The sequence below is a fragment of the Corapipo altera genome, unplaced genomic scaffold (assembly GCF_003945725.1).
Source record: "Corapipo altera isolate COAL_440 unplaced genomic scaffold, ASM394572v1 54, whole genome shotgun sequence".
Lineage (NCBI taxonomy): Eukaryota > Metazoa > Chordata > Aves > Passeriformes > Pipridae > Corapipo > Corapipo altera.
Genome location: NW_020884902.1, coordinates 5,533,973 through 5,553,858, shown reverse-complemented (window position 1 = coordinate 5,553,858; position 19,886 = coordinate 5,533,973). Strand labels below are relative to the sequence as shown.

The 19,886-nt window shown below is 37.5% G+C and overlaps 1 protein-coding gene across 2 annotated transcripts in view; it reads left to right on the top strand.

Annotated features, from left to right (window-relative positions):
- ACSL3 (acyl-CoA synthetase long chain family member 3) overlaps nucleotides 1-19,886 on the top strand; it is a 51,521-nt gene that overhangs the window by 23,772 nt on the left and 7,863 nt on the right. For both annotated transcript variants that reach the window (XR_003528799.1, XM_027650581.1), the window contains 11 exons: nucleotides 2,431-2,608; nucleotides 7,802-7,911; nucleotides 9,131-9,269; nucleotides 11,116-11,266; nucleotides 11,861-11,984; nucleotides 12,264-12,335; nucleotides 12,837-12,976; nucleotides 13,701-13,873; nucleotides 14,521-14,595; nucleotides 15,598-15,789; nucleotides 17,047-17,161. Coding sequence is in view for 1 of the 2 variants with exons in the window: in XM_027650581.1 (XP_027506382.1) it covers nucleotides 2,431-2,608; nucleotides 7,802-7,911; nucleotides 9,131-9,269; nucleotides 11,116-11,266; nucleotides 11,861-11,984; nucleotides 12,264-12,335; nucleotides 12,837-12,976; nucleotides 13,701-13,873; nucleotides 14,521-14,595; nucleotides 15,598-15,789; nucleotides 17,047-17,161 (1,469 nt within the window). In the remaining variant the exon portion in view is untranslated. The remainder of the gene's footprint in view (nucleotides 1-2,430; nucleotides 2,609-7,801; nucleotides 7,912-9,130; nucleotides 9,270-11,115; nucleotides 11,267-11,860; nucleotides 11,985-12,263; nucleotides 12,336-12,836; nucleotides 12,977-13,700; nucleotides 13,874-14,520; nucleotides 14,596-15,597; nucleotides 15,790-17,046; nucleotides 17,162-19,886) is intronic.

The window sequence follows — 19,886 nt, the reverse complement described above, 5'->3', positions numbered from 1 at the left end:
GTGGGCATGAGGAAGAAAGGAACATTAAAATTTAAATATATAGAAACCAGTAGGAAAGTAAAACTCAAAATAACTGCATTGAAAATAATCTTACCTGTTTTCACATGTCAGTGTTCTTCAGAAATGTATTTTTATATATATATAAATAACTATAGCTAACAGTGCTATACATCCTTCCTGTGGAATTTTCCTTTTTATGAAAAGAAGGCACTAATAAGACCTTCTTTCACTGTTTCGTATCAAACTTGTTTAAGTAATGAGGATGAATTATGTAAGAGAATTAAAAAAGGGGAAAAAAAATGGAATCTCAGGTCTTACTCGATAAGATTAATTTTTGACCCTTTAATGATTTTTTTTCCCAACTTTAATGTAACGTAGTGAATGGTGGAAATTACTAAAACCTGTTATGACTTGGCAAACTTACCAGAAACAGTAACAAGAATCTGCTTGTATTTCCTGGCCTAATTATTTATGAGCAGTTTTCCTGAGGCCACGCTGTAGGCAGAATATAATGGGGGAAAGGGTGTTGCCAGTTTACTACTATAAATTGTTTTCAACTGATGAGCTTGTCAAGAATTTCCGAGTGTGCCAAAAATACTGCCTTTGGGGAAAAATGTCCCAAATTAGAATTTAAATTTCAAATTACCGACATTTGTATGGACGAGAAGAGGTGCAATATTTTTGTTGGAAACAGTAGGAGTTTTCCACACCAGCAATATCTTGGTGAGTTGAAAGGGACCCCAAAATCCCCCTCTCATCGGGGGGATGTGGCAGTGAGCACCAGCCAGGGATGAGCCTCCACCTCTTGGTGCAGCAGCAGTGCTGCTGGGGTTCTCTCACTGCTTACAGTAGAGATTTCCAGCCTGGTCTTTCTGCTCCAGTAAGGTTTTTGGCTCTGAAACAGCCTGTTTGCCAATGAAAATGAGTTTCTGTAACTAACCCAGGAAAACCTGATAAGATAGTTGTGTGAGAAATATGTATTTTCTGGCGGAATTGCTATATATTGCAAGTATTGTTTTTTGAGTTCATTAAATGGTGTTTTCCCATGAAAACATTTGTGGAATTTCTGAGCAGCTGCACATGTACCTGTCCTGAGTAAAGAAAGGTTTGTCCTGCTAAACAAATAGGTTAATGAGCAATATGCAGCAAGACTGATAGGTGCCAACTCAGTTACCTTGTTGTAACTTCAGCAGTTTGGAAAAGTGTTTTGATAAAAGAAATCTACTAGATTTTAATTTTTACTAGAGGTTGAGAGAGGTTTTTAAATATATTTTGTTAAGGAAGTGGACTCATTAGAAATGTAATTACATGCCAAAATGTTGTTAGATTCAACAACCTACAAGTTTGAAATTCAGTTCAAGTTTATCAGTGAAATGTGGAAAAAATGGAGAAGAAAGAAAAAGTTTGCTTTTCTAGCTTTTTTAGTGTTTACTTGCATTTACTGCTACTATTTTGTAGTTAAAGAAAATTTCTGAAATACTTGACTAAACAATTATGTTTTTCAAAATTGTCAGTGTGCTTGTATAACTAGATGGGTAAGGTATAATGATTTAGAGCCTGGATTTTCAATGTAAAATATCTTCATACTACATCTAGATATGGAAATATCTAGAATATTCTCAAAGAAATATTCTGTCAGTAAGAAAATAGTACTACAAGGTGCAAGTGCACATGTAGAAATCTGTGATATGACCTGTAAATTCAAATCCAGTTTTACTGTGCACCAGCTTTCCCGTATAGAAGAAAAGTGAGATTGCTTAATATTTTCCACATGACTTCTCAGAACTGAGATGTGCCAGTAATTTCCAGTCTGCTCTTCAGTCCCACTTTTGTTTAACAGTAAAAAAAGGGCAAAATTATTGCTACTCCTCCCCTTGACATTTGTTTCAGAGTGAAGGGAAAAAGGATTTCACAATTTCTGACTGAGGACCTGTAGATATGCTGCTTTCTGGATTCCAGTTTACCTTTTTTTAATTTTTTTTTAATGAATGCCTAAGCATCATATTTGTGTAGGAGAATTGTAGCCCAAATATATAAGAAATATAAAGAACGAATTGTACCAGCTAGTGCTTGTCACCCTTTACATAAAACAAACCTTTTTAAAAAGTAAAGGCATGTGGGCCAGATAACCACATGCAGCCTTTCACGGGGTTTCTGAAGCTGTGGAGCACTGTGGGAATCATGTGCTTCCCTCACGTGAAAATAGAAACTGAGGTAGTAACGTGTGGAGATATTGCAGTATTTGTGTTGGAACTTCCACAGACCCTGTAGCTTTTGGCAAGAGTATTATTCATTATCTTGAGTAAACTGCTGTTATAATTCAAGCACATGTTACTTCAGACATCTGTGGACTCTTCATGTGGGTGAAGATGTAGTAGGACATGTGTTAAGCATTTTCACTTTCTAAAATGAACTTATTATTCTTATTAGGTCATCCTTGGCAAGTACACCTGGCTTTCTTATGAAGATGTATACATTAAAGCTGTTAATTTTGGAAATGGCTTAGCAGTGTTGGGTCAGCAACCAAAGACTAACATCGCTATCTTCTGTGAGACCAGAGCTGAGTGGATGATTGCAGCACAGGCCTGCTTTATGTGCAACTACCAGCGTAAGTCCACGTCTTCCCTGAAGTTTTGATCTTACAACACAGTCTGAAAATAAAACTTTTTCTTTGCTTTACATGCTAAGAAAACTTGGTTTGTATTTTGTATAGAATGTTAAAATTTACAAACTAAAAAATGCTGCATAAGGTAGAGACTGTGTACTTTATAGCATTTTTGTGTTAGTGAATAGAGAAACCTGCACGTTTGCAGATGGAGTATGATTTTGAGTTTGCTCAATGAATTCATGGGAGGTTTATCTTCTTGTAATCTCAAATTCCCAAGTTTCTAAAAACAAGCAAACAAAAAAAAATCACACATGAATTCATTAACTCAGTTTCAGGAGTTGACGTCAAACCTTCATCCGTGCCTGTAAGTTTTGTTTTAACTGGATATTTTGGCAGGTTTTCGGTATTGATTTTGGTTCGACCTGTTTTTCTTGCCAAGAAATCTACTGAGTGCTAATCTCAACTTGCTATAGTTGTTTAAATATCTGTTTCATCATCACTTGTAGTTTGTCATTCACCTCACTGTAAGCCCAGCCTGACTGGGTTCTGTGATGCTCTCAGAGGTCCATATCTCCTTTTTAGCATCCCACAGGGCATGCTAAAAACTGCTGTTCCTCACAGGCTTTGGCCTCTTCCCTGCCCTGTTTACCCTCCTTCAATAAGAGATGGGCCGTAAAAGCCACATGTTCAGAAATTCCTGATTTGCTACCTATGTACACCAAAGATGTCTATCAGTTAGACTTCTTTCAGGTTTTCAAAGCAAGCCTAACAAGATTATTATGTCTTCAATGGTCTCTCTTTGCTCTGAGCATGAATCTGTTTCAGTCTGAGAAATCATATGTTGATGAGTGTATAGCAGTTTTCACTTACATAACCAAAGATATGCACTTATTTTGTGTGTACCCTTTGCTGTATTGTTCCCTTAGTTTTAAGGGTGGAGTTGATGACAAGGTGCACAAGCTCATAACATTTCAAAGTCAACCTGCTTGCCTTATATGACACCTGACTCTGTAGATAAGGAAAGAATGGATGTCCTGTATTGTGACTTCACCAAGGCCTTTGGCAATGGGCTCCTGTAGTACCTGTACAGCCAAACTATTCAGATAAAAGCTGGATAAGTAGGGCAAAGTTACTTGCCAGCCCTCAGGGGTTGATATTGACTCCAATACTGTTTAATTTCTTTATTGAAGACCTGGATGATGGGACAGAATGCAAACACAGGAGGTCACAGCATGTTGTGGGCAGCAACCAGTACAGTCAAGGACAGGACCGATGTAGAGAGGAACCTGTCAGCTGAAAAGCGTGTTGTCTGGAACCTCATGCAGTTCGGTGGAGGCACTTAAAATTTTCTCTGTGTGTACTGGAATACCTCATGTACCAGTATAGGCTGGGAGACAGTTGGAGAGAGCAGCTTTGCAGAGAAGTACTTGAGAGATCTGGTGGGCAATGGGTCAATCAGATTTCTCAGTACCTTCTTGCAGTGGAGGCCAGCAGCATCCTGGGTGGTGGTAGCATGAGTGTAGCGCTTAGTGTTCAGGGAAATGATCCTTCTTCTCCTTTTGAACACTGGTAAAACCACATCTGGAGTGCTGTGTCTGCTTTAGGGCTTCCTTGTAGGGAAAAAGACATTGACATACTGGAGCAAGTCCAGTGGAGTGCTGCCAAGAGGCTGAAGGGGCTGGAGAACGTGACCTTTGAGGAGAGGCTGATAGATCAGGATCTGTTCAGCATTAAGATGAGTGAGTTCAGATCTTGTTGCCATCTAGAACTATCCAGTGGGAGTGTTCAGAGGAGGTGAAGCCAGACTCTGCTCAAAGGTATGTTTTGATGAGATTGAAGGTGACAGATACTAGTTGAATGGCAGGAAAGCTTGACTAGATATTAGGGCAAACCTCTTCATTGTGAGGATGGTTCAGTATCAGAATAGGAACCTAGAATAGTTGTGAGATCTCCATCCTTGGAGATACGTAAATACCAGACTGGCCATGGCTCTGAACACTCTGCTGTAGTGAATGGTGTGTGCAGGTGATCTTCCTAGGTGCCTTCCAACCTAAATTTGGTGATGTTTTTGATTCTTTCTTCAGTGAGTAAATGCCACTGGCCTGTCTGTCAGAGCAGAGACCTGCACAGGCTATTCTCAGATAAGATGCCTGTGTTGCTTTTAAATTACACATCTCGTAACACATCATGCCAGTTGCCTTTTATCACTTTTGGGATCTATCAGATTCCTGGTGACTTTATAAATTCAAAGGCTTGTATAAAAGCCTTTGAATAAATTCAATAAAATTCAAGAGCTTAAAATTAATAGGCTTGTGTAATAAATATAACATTCAAAGTCTTGTAAATAAATAAAATTCAAAGGCTTGTATAATTTTTTCCCTTTGGTAGTGAAGTACACTTACAAATCCTAGGAAGGTTTCGTAATTTGAGGGGGGGGGGGTGAAATCTGAGATAGGGGATGGATGTTGTGAGCAGAATGGAATGCATATATTTTTGGTTTTGTTGGATTAATGTTTTAAATCCCCTCATTGCAACGTGCTCCAGCACACTGTCTGACGTGGTATTCGGCATCTAAGCTGTGTGTCGTCTGATGTGAACTTGGCTGACTTGTGTGTTGGCAGACGATGAGAGTGTTGTGCAGTATCCACGGTCAGTTTGCTGAATGAATTAGAAAATTCAGATGGTGTTGAAGTAGTAGTGTGGCAAGACATTGCTAAATGACTTAGTACTTTTTGTTTTACAGCTAACTGCTCTGGTAGCGTTGTGACATTCTTTCTGAACCTGAAGTGTATGAAATCTGATGGTGTGGGCCCAGAACTGATGCCAAGAGAGCAGGTTCATCTGTTTCATACATAGTGTTGGAGAGAATGCCTTTTGCACTGCAGAATTAAAATGGGGAGAGTAATTTTTGTTTTGGATTACTTGCACAAACAAGCAATTTTATGATTAGAAATACTTGCTTGTTTTTAAATGTGAATTGTTTGAGGCTATCTAAGTCTTGTATTTGAGGAGGTAGAGTGGGACTGCTAGTTCAAAAATGGGAAAAGTTGTATAACATGAAAACAGATTTTCTTCCAGAGTACCTCCTCTCCATCTATGTGAACAGCTCTTCACCAGTGTAGGCAGATAGAACACCCAAATGTATAACCAAATAACAAAATAGGAGACCTTAGCTTTTATTTTTCAATCATACCTTCCTAAAGCTTGAGCAGAAGTGGTCTTGTCAGAATTTATTTGGTTGAAGCCTTTAAATGTGTATTTTACTTTTTTTTTTTGATGCCGAAATACTCACTTTAACATTTGAGTTGCATTGAAATAAATTGCAGTAGTTAATTTGTTTCTTTAGGGCAAGGCTTTGTCCTTGTATATGAGCTGGCAAATTTAGTAGTGTTGGGGTTTCTCTTTTTAGACTTTTAGAGCACCATTCCTAGCAGAAGGTCAGATAACAAAGACTCACTTGTACTACTGCATGTGGAAAGGTGAACACAAGATAATCCCTTCTTGATATGTTCTCAAGAGAACAAGGAGAGAAAAAAAATTACCAAAACTTTCAGATTTGCCTGAAGAAGTTTTAGGTGCCAGTGTGAAGAAGTGAGAATTTCAGAGGTCAGAGTCATTGCTCAGTTTTATTCTCTTCATGACATAAGTGCACCATCATATAAATGGTCTCTCTGTTTGGCTCTGTCATATAGCTCTAAGTGTCTTAATGTACTTATTTGCAGATGAGTAACTACATACATGGGTATTTCAGAGATGATCCTTTTCCTTCTGGGCGGTGTGTCGCTTCTGCTTGTTGGCTCAGGGAAGCTGAATTTCTGTGAGATGTTTATATAACAGGGGTCACTGCAGTAAGTAGAGAGAGCTCGTGGGAACTAGTAGAGGCACTCTTCTGGACTTTGCTCCCACCAAATTAAAGAAAACACAGTGCATGTGCATTTGCCCTGCAACAGTTCTGAACTATGATGGACTGTTTTAACAAGGAAAAAATAAGTAGAGGTCAACTATTTACTTTTCTGTGTAAGAAAACTGCTTTTGAGTTCTTCTTCGGTATGCTGTGCTGGGTTAGTAACTCCTTGGATTTCAAATCTTAAAATACAACAGAACTTTAATTTTGATTTTTTTTTATCCTTGCTGCAGTGAGCATAGTAGAGTTACAGTCCTAACATACAGTAGGGTGTCTTGTTTTCATAATTATGTTGTTTAAATATTCAACTAAATACAGACTAAAATACAAAAGTGATTCAGATACCTGATGTGACAAAACTTCCAGCATGGATGTTGTAGTTATTGATTGTGTTGACTGACCTTAAAACTTCTTTGAGATACCCATGTTTTGTGTTCTGCTTGGGAAATAGGAAATTATGATTTTTTTTTTTTTTTGAGACCAATACCTCTCTTCCTTTTTGAGCTGCCTTTTTCTTCACCAGTCTCTTCTGTTCTCATTCAGTTCCCATTAAAGTGACAGGAAATGAAATATGTTCTTAAAAGTTGTTAATAGGAAATAACTTTTTAACACATTTATCACTAGTGAACTGTACTTAAATACAAGAAATGGTGTTTCTTATAGTCAATTTTTAAAATATTTTCTTTGCTATTCTGTATGATTCTCATGATGTCAGTTTAATGTCTAATGATGGTGATGATTATACCTTTCTGACATGATGTTGTTTCAAATAGATGGGCAAATAGGATAGCCATGGATTTATTACTGAGTGTGATAATTTATTAGTAGTCAATTGTAAAAGATTAGTAACAGAGTATGTGAATTCTGAAAAGAGAAGTCACATGAGTGAAAGCTGTTTCTTTCCTGTGTGCAAGAGGACTGCTACACAATGGTTAAACTGAGAACATTGGCTTCTTTTCAGTTGGTAAAGGAATGAAGGTATGAGTAGATCTAGGAGAATTGCATAGGGTGATGTGGTTTTGGAATCTCTAATTAGAGCTTGAAAAATAGTAAACAGTCATATAGACAATGGTGGTTCTTTATTCGTTCTGGTAGTAACTGAAAATCATGCTGCATATAAATCCACGTGGTTGGAATTTTTTTAAGTACAAAATTGTCCCACCTTTCTGAGTTGACAAATATTTTTACTGTCACATAACTTGATATGAATTGATCTCAGTCCTTTATTGTAAACTGGAATTGAAAATGTACCATGGAGATTGAGCATTTCCCCCCATCCTGTGTTTCAGTTGTCACTCTGTACGCCACCCTGGGGGGCCCGGCAATAGTACATGGGCTGAATGAAACCGAGGTGACCACCATCATCACTAGCAAAGAATTGATGCAAACAAAACTGAAGGTCAGCAAACTGTTCTTTGTCTATTTCTTTCCTCTGTGTCTGTTCATTATTGTTAAATGGCCTGGTTCCACTGTACAGAACAATGATTTATTGCCTTTCTATAAGGCAGATGCTTTTGGAATAAGGTTTATGTCCAAAAAAAGTGAGTTTACTTTCAGTGGGTTTTAGTCTCCTCAGTGACTCTGGAGAATGGGATGAGCAATTTGCAGTATAGAAGACCTGCAGTGCTGCCTGGAACACCTTTACAAGAAACTGCCATGGTTTCTGAGTGGATTTAGTGCCTATAAATCTAACAATGGATGGGAAGAACAGAAAAATGTATACACTGTGTATGAAGAGCTAAATGTGATCACCCTCCTGGCTTATTGCTGGATGTTCTCCCAGCAGAGAATGGCTTTTAAATCTAAGGATGGCTGATTGAAGAGTTAGAACTGTTTTTCTGTGTGGGGGAAAGCTTACTAAACATTAGAACAGTCAAAAAACTTTTGTGACTCGCTAACCCAGCTGGAATACCGAAGTGAACAATTAATCTGAATGAGTTTCATCATTATGTGTTTTGGTGGAAACAAGGCCTTTCGGATAAAGGAATTTAATGGAATACTGTGCTGTTGCTGGAAATTGAATGAGAATGACCCAAACTTTTAAAAAGGTTATACAATGACAGTATATATACAATACACATTTATTTCAACTTGCAGTAAGAGAATGCATTTGTTCTGCTAGAGGTAATGATCATATCTTCCTCCACTAGAACACTGATAAATGTTTTAGGACTGCTGTTTTGCTTCAAATGCTTAATTAATGATTTTCCATATTTTTGCCAGCTGTTGCTTATTTTAAGTAACATAGTTACCAAGGGGCAACCTAAGAATTATTATGAGCTCAGTATCATCAGTTTCTCTCAGTGTTCTGTAGATGTGAAAAGTCAATTATCTCTACAAATCATTGCAGTCTTATTTGTGGGGTTTTCATTAAATAAGGCACAAATGAATAAATGGTTGGAGAAGCTTCTGGACTTGTAAGTGGAAAGTTTCAACCTTTGCAACTATTTGAGCTCAACAGGTTTATCCTCTGATATTTAAAATTTTGAGATTTTATGTGAATGCTTTTTAAAAAGTATACAGTAGATAGTGTGGGGGTTTGGGTTCTTGTGTTTTGTTTTTTTTCTTGTTGGCATAATCCTCATTTTTAGTTTTTGAACACATTTTTATTTCCACAGGAAATTGTATCTCAAGTTCCACTGCTACGACACATTATTACCGTGGATGGTAAACCAACAATGTGGTCAGAGTTTCCCAAGGGTGTCATCGTTCACACAATGGCATCTGTGCAAGCCATGGGGGCCAAGGCAGATGCTGGTAGGTTCTCTTCTTTCTGTTTGGACCATCTCATTTGTTGTCCTACCCTGACTCTGTTGAGTAAACTTGGGGAAATTTCAGATCTCAAAATTATGCAGTGATTAACCTTTTCTTATCTGCCTTTTCTTTGAATAAAATATGTGGGATTTTCTTTTCGTATGGTTGTGGTTGGTTTTTGGGGTGTAGTTTGTTTTGTTTTTCAGAGGAGGAAGATGCTTTTAATGAAAATGCCTTCTCCACAATCAAGTGTCACATGTTGAAGGATAATTTTTTGGATAAACATTTAGTCCAGGATAGAAACTCAGAAAGCGTTCTTCTGATCAGACATATTAAAACCAGGTTTTTCAGGGCACACAAAACCATTGTGCATTTTATGACAAAAGAAATCAGTGGTTTGTTACTATTAAGTTTTGTAAAATTCACAGATAGAAAAATGTAAAATAGCCAGTTGAATCTGATAGAACTTGATCACTTACTAGATATAGGAAAGTGTCAGTTTACTATGTAAATGCGTTGAAATCTATTTCTAATCTGTCACATTTTTAGAACTAAAATTCTGAATTTTCTAAGGTTTTTTAACTATTAACATGAGAAATATTTATTCTTGACTCTGAAGAGCTGCCAACTTAGTATCTCAAGATTTTATTATATTCAGTAGTTGCTTTCTTCTGTCCTTATCCTTTGTGTTTTCAGAATCTCTTGACTACTGAAGGCACATGAATATTGGATTGTATTTGAGGAGTAGGGAGGGTGGTTAATCTGTCTGCTCTTGATGTTCAGGGGAATGGCAGGTTTGCTCCCAGCATCATTACCTCTCAATTTCCTTAAAAGATGGTTTTCCCTTTTTGATGTACCAGTTTTACGTACTATTTAAACTGTTTCATACAACACCAACAGAAAAATTATGTCTGTGGTAATCCGTTAGCTCCTTGAGATCTGTTAATCTGTGTGCAGTGTAAAAACAGTGTCTACTCCTTCTTTCTTCAGTCTTTTAAATATCACATACTCTGCACTACAATAAAGGAACATTTATCTTTGTCAAGTTAACCATTCATAAACTGTGAAATACTATCATGAATTGTTTATGGTCAAGCATGTCCAATTAATATTAAGTAGATGAGCTCTTTCTTATATTTTCTTCCTCTGTGTTGTTCATTGTGCACGATAGGCAGGATTCAGTGAGTGGGAAATGATTAAATATGCTTTCATGCTTCTCATTCACTGTGCTCATTGTGCCACATGCATTGTGCATTATGCAGTTTTTCCTCTGAGTAAACACAATTGTTTTTGTATTTTCTTGCTCTCAGTGCAAGCATTTAAAAAGCACTTTAATCCAATTAGAGCTGTTGAACTTCTTTTAAATATGTATAGGAATTGGACCTCACACTGGCTCAGCAGTGCCTTGCTGCAGGTGTTGCAAATGAGGCTGTGTGTTCCCTGCCAGGGAGCATGTGAGAAAGGAGCTGTGCACAGAGGGGATGGACCCTGCAGCAGCGTGGAACCAGGGCAGCAAACCTGCCCGAGGGGAAAATGCTCAGTGACATTTTTGAGAAACCAAAGTTCTGCTCAATTTTCTTTCTGCTGCTGGAATAGCAGAAACATAATAGGAAAAGCATTGTCCTGGCAGACTAGGACAGTCCCTCAAAGTATTGCTCAGCTAATGCAAAGTTCCTACTCTTTGTGAAGGCATTTGAGCTGGACCACAATCTTTTTAAGCAAAACGTACTGGCAAGAGTCATGTGGTGCTGTATTGCAGTGACTGCTGGAATATGTTTGTGTATCAGATCTCCCAGTCTGAGAGCCTCTCCACATGTTGTATGTTCTCTTTTTTTAACACAAATTGCAGGACACAAGCAGCCGTCCAGGCCTGTGCCCTCGGATATCGCAGTGATCATGTACACAAGTGGATCCACAGGAATTCCCAAAGGAGTCATGATCTCCCATTGCAACATAATTGCTGGGATAACTGGAATGGCTGAGAGAATTCCAAACCTGGGGTACGTACCAACCATTACTTACCAGCAAATAAAGAAGTCGTGTAGTTGAATATAATTTTAGATTAATTACTGTGGAAAAAATAAACATAGCTATGTCTGTGACACATCATACTATGTACTGATGTCTGAGGATCTTCCAGTACTGTACTAAATGACACAACTACTTCATGTGTTGTTTGTTCTCTCATCTTCTCTATGTGGGTGAGACTGGGACACAAAAGCCTGTGCGACCGCCTTGCACTTGAGTGGCTGAAAGCTCCCCTAAGCAGTACTTCCCTTGGTTAGTGTTTAAATTCTGTGGTTTCTTTCTGTTTGGTGCAGTTTGTGATCTTGTCCACAGAGTTGCCTTTGCGACCATAACACACTGCTAATCGTCTTGGGATGAGTAAACATCTCCCTTTGTTCATACCTTAAAATACATAGTACAGAACTTCTGAAACAAAACCCATATCATTTGAAATATGTTCTCAAGCTCAAAGGCATTTTCCTACTTTCTCTACTTCTGTGGTGAACTCTTGAGAAAATCTTGCTTAATGATTCATCTGAGGATTCTAGTGGTACAACATAAACCTATCTTTCACAAATTCTTCACAGGGAAAAAGACATCTATATTGGCTACCTGCCTCTTGCCCATGTTCTGGAGCTGAGTGCTGAACTCGTGTGTCTGTCTCACGGGTGCCGCATCGGTTACTCCTCACCTCAGACATTGGCTGACCAGGTATGTTGTAGATGTAAGTCCTTAGAGGATATATGTTAAAAAAAAACAGAAATCAAAGAAAAAATTACTCTGTAATATTCCTTAAAAAAACAGTACAACAAATCTTCATTTCTACAGTTCATGAAACAGGGTGTTGGGGATTATGACTGATGCTTTGGACTAGCTTTAATTGTTAGAATATAATTTAAATAAAAATTATTGTTTTGAAAGATATGTCATTTTGTTTCTCGTGTTAAAAATCTTGAATCTGTCTGCTAGTAAATTTGTTCTTCACTTTAGTCCTCTAAAATAAAGAAAGGAAGCAAAGGTGATGTTACTACACTTAAGCCAACCCTAATGGCAGCTGTCCCGGTAAGTAACTGAAGGATAAATAATTCTAAAAATTATTTTTAAATGCGGATTCATAATTCAGTTTTTAACAACAAAATCAATGCAATGACCATTTAAGTAAAAAGGGTAAATCCTTTGATGATAAACTAGTTTAAAATAATAATTTTGGTATTTTTATGTTGGGGATATCATCATATGAGTGACAACGTTTTTCAAAGTTAGAATAACTATAGGGATTAGATTCCCACTCAGTTAGTAATTTATTGATCATCATAGTGAATGATTGGAATAAAGAGAGTTGGCAGCAGGCAGCTTGGGGTTTAATTAGCGCTCCTGCCCAGACATTTTCTTTCCTCCTTTCTGTGATCATTTTGGTATCTCTTAGCAATGGAAGAGAAGGGAACCTGGGAGTTGGTTGTCACCTGAAATGTACTTTAATTTCTAGATCATGTTTTCTTTCTATTGTACTGAATTTAGGGTTTCTGTTTCTTTGAGTTAAAGTTAATCTTTTTATGTAACTAGGAAATTATGGATCGGATCTACAAAAATGTCATGAATAAAGTGAATGAAATGACGAGTTTCCAGCGGAATCTATTTATATTGGCCTACAATTACAAAATGGAACAGATTTCCAAAGGTTACACTACCCCACTCTGCGATAGGTAATGTGAACTTTATTTGTAATGGCACCAGAAAATCACTTATCAAAGTCTTACCTCATGAGCAGTATCCGATTTTCTTTTTGTGCTTTTCTTCACTTTATTGTTGACACTGAACATGAGCAAGTCTAAATAAGTGTCAGTTGAAACAACAAATCAGTAGTTTGTGTGATGGATTTAAATATTTACTGATATTATTCAAGTGAGTGTTATTTAACTATAAACTGATTATAAATTTACATTTATTGCATTATTTTCATCAGGAATTTAATAATAGATTTATATAATTCTTGAGTAAGATGAGAATTCTGTTCCTACAGAGAACTGTAGAGTTCACATTTTCACAGAAGGGAGTCACAGAATATCTCAAGTTGGAAGGAACCCACAAGGATCACTGAGTCTAACTCCCAGCTTCAGTGAGACTAAAGGATAATGTAGTTCCAAAATTTATACAATGTACTTGAATTATTTTTAGGAGAAAATCACAGAACTTTGCTGTCTCATTAAATCTTTGTTCTCAGACACTTAACCCCTCTTTAAATTAGAATGTGGAAACAAGCTTAGAAAGCTTTTTGAAAACTTCAATGTGCTGCTCCTTCAGGATTTTCCTTGAATGCCATGGAAGTGCTTTTGAAGATGGTGGAAACTTTCAGTTCAGATACAGAATTAGGTACTGTCTCATTTTGTTTTTAAGCAGCAAATATATATTCTTATCTTTGCGTTTCAGCCTTATCTTCCGGAAAGTCCGAATGCTGCTAGGTGGGAAAATCCGCATCCTGCTTTGTGGAGGAGCTCCACTCTCAGCGGCAACGCAGCGGTTCATGAACATCTGTTTCTGCTGCCCTGTGGGACAGGGCTATGGGCTGACGGAATCGGCTGGAGCCGGAACAATCACGGAAGGTTGGTGTCCGTGAATCCCACTGTGTGCTCGGGTCCGTGCTAAGCGTCCTGCATGTGCCGTCCTTGATGGCCTGTTCCTCTGGTGTGTGCCTGCCAACCAGGCATGATTGGGGAATCCTGGGAATTACTTGTTATAAATGTATGAAACAGCAGGAGCACTAATTTTGGCACACTGTGCTAAAGCTGGTGACCTACATATAAAATGAATGTTCTCGTTTGTGATGGAGCAACCCATAATAATGGCAATGGGATCGTGGCATTGTTGCACTTACCAGTTGAACTGAATAATTTTTTTTCAAATTTTGGTGAGTATATTGAGATGTTAGGAAAATAGAAAATGGAAAGCAAAAGCCTGCACCAGATTCTAATTTCATATAACAGAACTTAATGGTTTCAGTTGCCTTTTAGTAACTGAGGGTGTCTGTAAATACAACCCATCTACTCTCTTGGCATGATAAGGATTTTATCTGCATTACCTTGATAAATCCATTGTTTTTCTTGGAAGTTCTGTTCTATGAATTAAAGTTTCAAAATAAACAGCAGTTAATTCTTACTAAATAAGATGCATGACAAAAAAAGAGCTTTTTTTTTTCTAATCAGTTTTGTTTAAATGTTTTTTCTGAAAAATACTCTTTTTAAAATTCTAGTTTGGGACTACACTACAGGAAGAGTGGGAGCACCTTTGGTCTGTTGTGAAATAAAGTTAATGAACTGGGAAGAAGGTGAGAATTCCTGTCTGTGATTAAATTGAAGTATGTTTGTAAGAACTGTATTTTTTTTATTGGGCCTTGCTCAGTAGTAGTAATTAGAAGACTATTTCTTGGCTATTTAGATTTTAAATGCTACTCTTGCCTATAAATTTCCCTCTTGGGCAGAAGAAAGGTAAAATAAATTCCTCAGTGGTTTTTAAACTTTGAAATACCTAGACAGAGGCTGTCAATGCAGGTGGGATTTTGACTTGGTAGTGTTATGACTCTCTTTGATTATACTATTTCTTTTACTCCAGTCACCTTATTTGTGTATGTACATTATATAAAAGCACACAGCACTGTACCTCTTCCTGATTTAGATCAGTGTTCATGCAGGTTGTGTGTTGTGCCTTAGAGGTGCTGGATTCAGGAAACTTCAGCTGAAGTGCGTGTATGATACTTTAAGTTGCCACTAAGAAATATTTTAAAATAATCTTCATAATATTATTAGTAAAATCATTAAAAAATTGACACATGGTGTGGAAGCTTAATGGATGCTATATAAAATATATATAGTAAAGTTTGAAATATATTTAGGTGACTTCCTTTCACTGTAGGCTTTTATGTATTGTAGAGTAGAAATATGTAATACTTAAGGCTATTTTAGACTAGAGGGAAACCTTTTAGGTTTTTTTCTTTCCTAAAATGTGAGGCAAAATTATTTTTCTTTTATTTGAACCTGTGTAGAACTGATAGAGGGTGTTAGGATGTGGCAGAAAGAAAGTACAGAGGTGGCATTTGCCTCTGCATGTGTGTGAACATCACTATTTGTTAAACACACCTGTTTAATAGCTGTTTAGATGCTGAAAAGAATTGGAACCATTTCCTCTCTTAATGAACTGTTTAGGCAAGTGGTAGCTTTGGCTAGGGACATACTACAGTGTTTAGTTCTATATTTAGATAGTAAAAATAGTAGGAATTTTTTCTTTGTAATATGTTTTAATTCTTGCTAACTAAAAAAACCCATTGTTTTAGGTGGCTATTACAACACTGATAAACCATATCCTAGAGGTGAGATCCTTATTGGAGGGCAGAATGTGACTGCAGGCTACTACAAAAATGAAGCACGAACCAAAAAAGATTTCACTGTTGATGAGAATGGGCAGAGGTGGCTCCATACTGGAGACATTGGAGAGTTTCATCATGATGGTTGTCTAAAAATTATCGGTGAGTTAAATTCAGGTGAACATATGTGTATATATTACACACTTTTTTCAGGGCTGCTAAATACAGTAATTAACAACAAAAAAATCTTCATATCTTGGCATGCAGTCTAAAGCCCTCCTATTTTTCACAGGGAGGTTCTGATATGTTAATGGAGGCTTGTTTGTGTGTTTTAGAAGTTGTTTTTTGGTTACTTTTGAAACAGTCTTAACAGTGGCTCCATATATTAGTGAGACAGGGTAGTAATTAGAAAATTAACTATAAGCTAATTCAGTAGATAAGCTGCCTGAGATTGTATAATTGTGTAAGTGTGGAATTTGATTGGTGAAAAGGCTCTTGGGGTGATACGTGCTCAGGAACTAAATAAGCCTTGTTAAATCTTGGCATTCTTTAATAAGAATATCCTTATATCATATAGGAACCAGGGCAAAATATACTGAGATAAAGGTGTTAATACATAAGCTGGTGATAGGCTCATAGTTTTTTGACACCTGTAGGTGCAAAATTAAGTGCTTTTTAAATGACCAGGAGTCTCTTAAAATCAGTAAGTGATTCAGGGAGCTTTTAATCCTGAAAAACAAAGCTTATTTGGTTTATTATAGGATAAAAATCTTAGGTCCCATTGCAGTTGTCTTGCACTGGTCAGGTAGGTCAGACAGCTGCAAACCCTCTGGACTGGTCACACAAAGCAGCACAACAGTACATGGTGAAGGACAGGTGCTGCCACCACACCTTGGGGGTAAGACCCCATCCTCAACTTTGTCTTCTTTGGGCTATGTACAATAAGATTCAGTTATTTTGCCTTAACTTTTGGTTCCCATTGTTGTTTTTCAAATAACAAGTGGACAGTTGCTCTTTATATATGGATTTAACCTGAAATAAATAAGAAAATATCACCAAATGGTGTATTTTCTGCCTTGAGTGTCTGTACCAGACAGCACAAAATGTGTACTCCTAGCTAATACTGGCTTTTGCATAATCCTAGTTGTCTTCCATGCACATGATGGTGCTGTCATATAGGAAATGCTGTTCTAAAAGCAGAAAATGCATGGAATTGTAATGTCCTTTGTTTTGGTGTGAGCAATGGACTGATAAAATACAGAGTCTGGAAACCTGACTTTAAATGTTTCTGGTACATTCACCAAACATGAGTCAGCTTATCTTTTGGTATTTATAGATGCATTTCAGAAAAATCTAAAATCGTTGTCTAAAAGTTTTCTGTTCTATAATTAACGTTTAATTCCTTTTTTTCCTCAATAGATCGCAAAAAAGATCTTGTAAAACTGCAGGCAGGAGAATATGTTTCTCTTGGCAAAGTAGAAGCAGCTCTGAAGAATCTCCCACTGGTAGATAATATTTGTGTATATGCAAGCAGGTAAGAGGCAGCTGATACTTTTTTACTGCTCTGTTCTTTGTCTGTCCTATTGAAGCCATAAGCAAAAATTTTTGCCACTCATTGTGTGACCTTTTTTTAATCAATTGAAAAAGGAGTTAACATATAATACAATGGAATAACCTTATTAAAAGTAAAACATCTGAAATCTGTGGGTTTTATTTTTTTTTCATTTGTTTTCATTATTTGCTGGAAATGCCAATAATGAGTCTCTTTCATTCCCTCTTCCCCAATCTGAAAAGCAGCTGAGTTCTGACTGCATTAATAATGGACATCACTCAAGCACTGTAAATATTATTACCTATAGAAGCCGTAAGACACCTTGTTTGTTGCTGTATTTAGTTGTGATCTGTCCTTCAGAGGAAGTACTGTGGTACTTCAGAGGAAGGTGGTAGCAAAAATCACTGACAGCCCAGAAGCTGGCTTGCGAGTTAAAATTACTTTTCTTTAACCACTGCATACACCAGCAGAAGCCTTGAAGCTTAAAACACTCTAAATACTATGCAAACACAATCATTAATAAATGATGATCAAATGACCTTTCTCTTTGCTTTCTATGTGCACTAATAAATGAGGCATACAAGGGCTCAAGCATGTCTTAAGTTTGTATTTCTACAATTTCTTGCCTATGCATAATAGAGACTTACACATATAAATATACTTCAGGTTGTCTTTGTTTTCTTTGACATTTTGATGTTTTAAAAATCATTTTGGAGCTTTTGAATGATCAGAAATATTCTGATTTCCAGTATGGCCAAAAAAGCGCCACTTTTGATAGAAGCCAGGAGAAGCATACCAGAGAATTGCTCGGTGGTAATAAATAAAAAATTAACTTTTGAGTTGTTCTCCTGATTCTCTGTGGTTCTTGGGTGGTTTGTGTTGACTACTGGTAGTCATCCTGTAACTTCAGTCCTGACAGTTTGGCATCAGTAGGCTAACATGCATTAGGCAAACCATTGCTGAGAAAATTTCCATTATATTAATCTTTGTTTGTGGTTTGGACCTGTTGAGTGAGTCTCATGTTTGATTGCTTTGACTGCCTGAAGTTATGTGCCTTTTCCAAGCACCCTCTGTAGTCTGTGGAGAAGGAGCTTCCTACAGGTGGTGATTTCTGTTCTTCTAGGATTGAAGTTCACTGTTGGCCTCGTACTATCAAAGTTTGTGTTAATTTTACCAGGTCAAAATAACACTGGAAGCTAAAATGCACCTGTCAGACAGACACTTGACTCTGATAGACTGTCTTGACCATTATTTAAAAACAGGAAAACCTACGAGCAATTTTTAAAGGTAATTTACACACAAGAGTCCAGATCAAGGACAAACAAGACAAGACATTCTAGATTGGTTTTGCTGCTGCTGTATTTCTTCTCCAGGCTATTGTGTGTAATGTGGCATAAGTAGCCACATCATACAGATTCCCTGATTGATTGTCCATATGCACATTTCATTGTGGGTATATGCTCACCTCAGCAGTCTGAGCTTAGAGAGTTTTGTAACAGTGCCTATGACCTCTTAGATCCTGTCTCTTCTTGTACTTTGCCTGGGTGATCTCCTATGCAGGAGGAGTCCTTCATTTGTAGCTGTTCTGCCTCCCCCATGCAAAAGGACAAGGAGGGCAGACTTTTATATCTGTGATTTGACTTTAGATCTTGGGATGCAAAGCTCCTCTAACATGGCAATAGGGAATCAAAATTGTTTGCTTGATATTGGTGCTTCAGAAGCTGTATTGACTTCACATATAAATATTCAGTATGATAAGGAATAAAATGTTTGCTGAAAGGAATCATGATTAGAGTTCTTTCTGGGGAGACTCCTACTGCTTTATCAACACGTCATGCATCCAGGATGCATTAAGTGGGTCTTGAGCATCGCCTCAGGAAAATGAGTAGTTCAGTTACCTGAGAAATGAGCAAACATGGTAAAAAAAACACCTGAGGGAGTTCTCAGCAGAAGTCTCAAGGAGATAAGGACCAGATGTACAGTGCCACTCACTGAATATGTCTGACCGTAGGTCTGAGAGCTGTACGTGGGTAGGATTTCAAGCACAGCAAGGGAATGAGGATGTCTAGAGTAGGACAGACATTTTAGCAAATTCTTTTAGCATAGGAGGGATGGCTAAGGAGGTCCTGGGGACCAAAGTCTGAAAATTTCTTCCTTCATGCTGTTGTGATGACTTCCAAGACTGGCAAAGCTACCAAATGCAAAAGATCTGCAGAAGGAACTGTGGTGGAGAGAGAAGTAACTGCTCTAGAGAGAAGATGTACTCTTCAGGATACTTCTCGAGACAAAACAGTGCTTTAGCATTTGAACTGTAACAAGTGAAGATTTAACATCATGAAACAGAATGAAAAGCTGCACGTTCCAGGAGCTGTGGTGTTCTTTCCAGGAAAAAGCACAGCTGGATGAACCTGCTTGTCCAGAACAAGTATACTTAAGAGGCTGAATTTTAGGTGAATGAGAAAGTTCAATGCTCACCCAGTCAACTGATTATTTCTGTATACTTTTATTTGCGGAGACATTGGTGATACTGCTGGACTTAAGCATGTCAAAAGACTACAGGAACAAGGGATGAAAGAGGCAAAGTCCTTTGTTCTAGATGCTTTCATATGCAATACATACACATTAGAGAGGAGAGCCTAGATGAAGTTACAAGGGTTCAGTACAGAGCAGAGCATGAGTGTGCATGGGGAAGAAAATCAGACCAAAG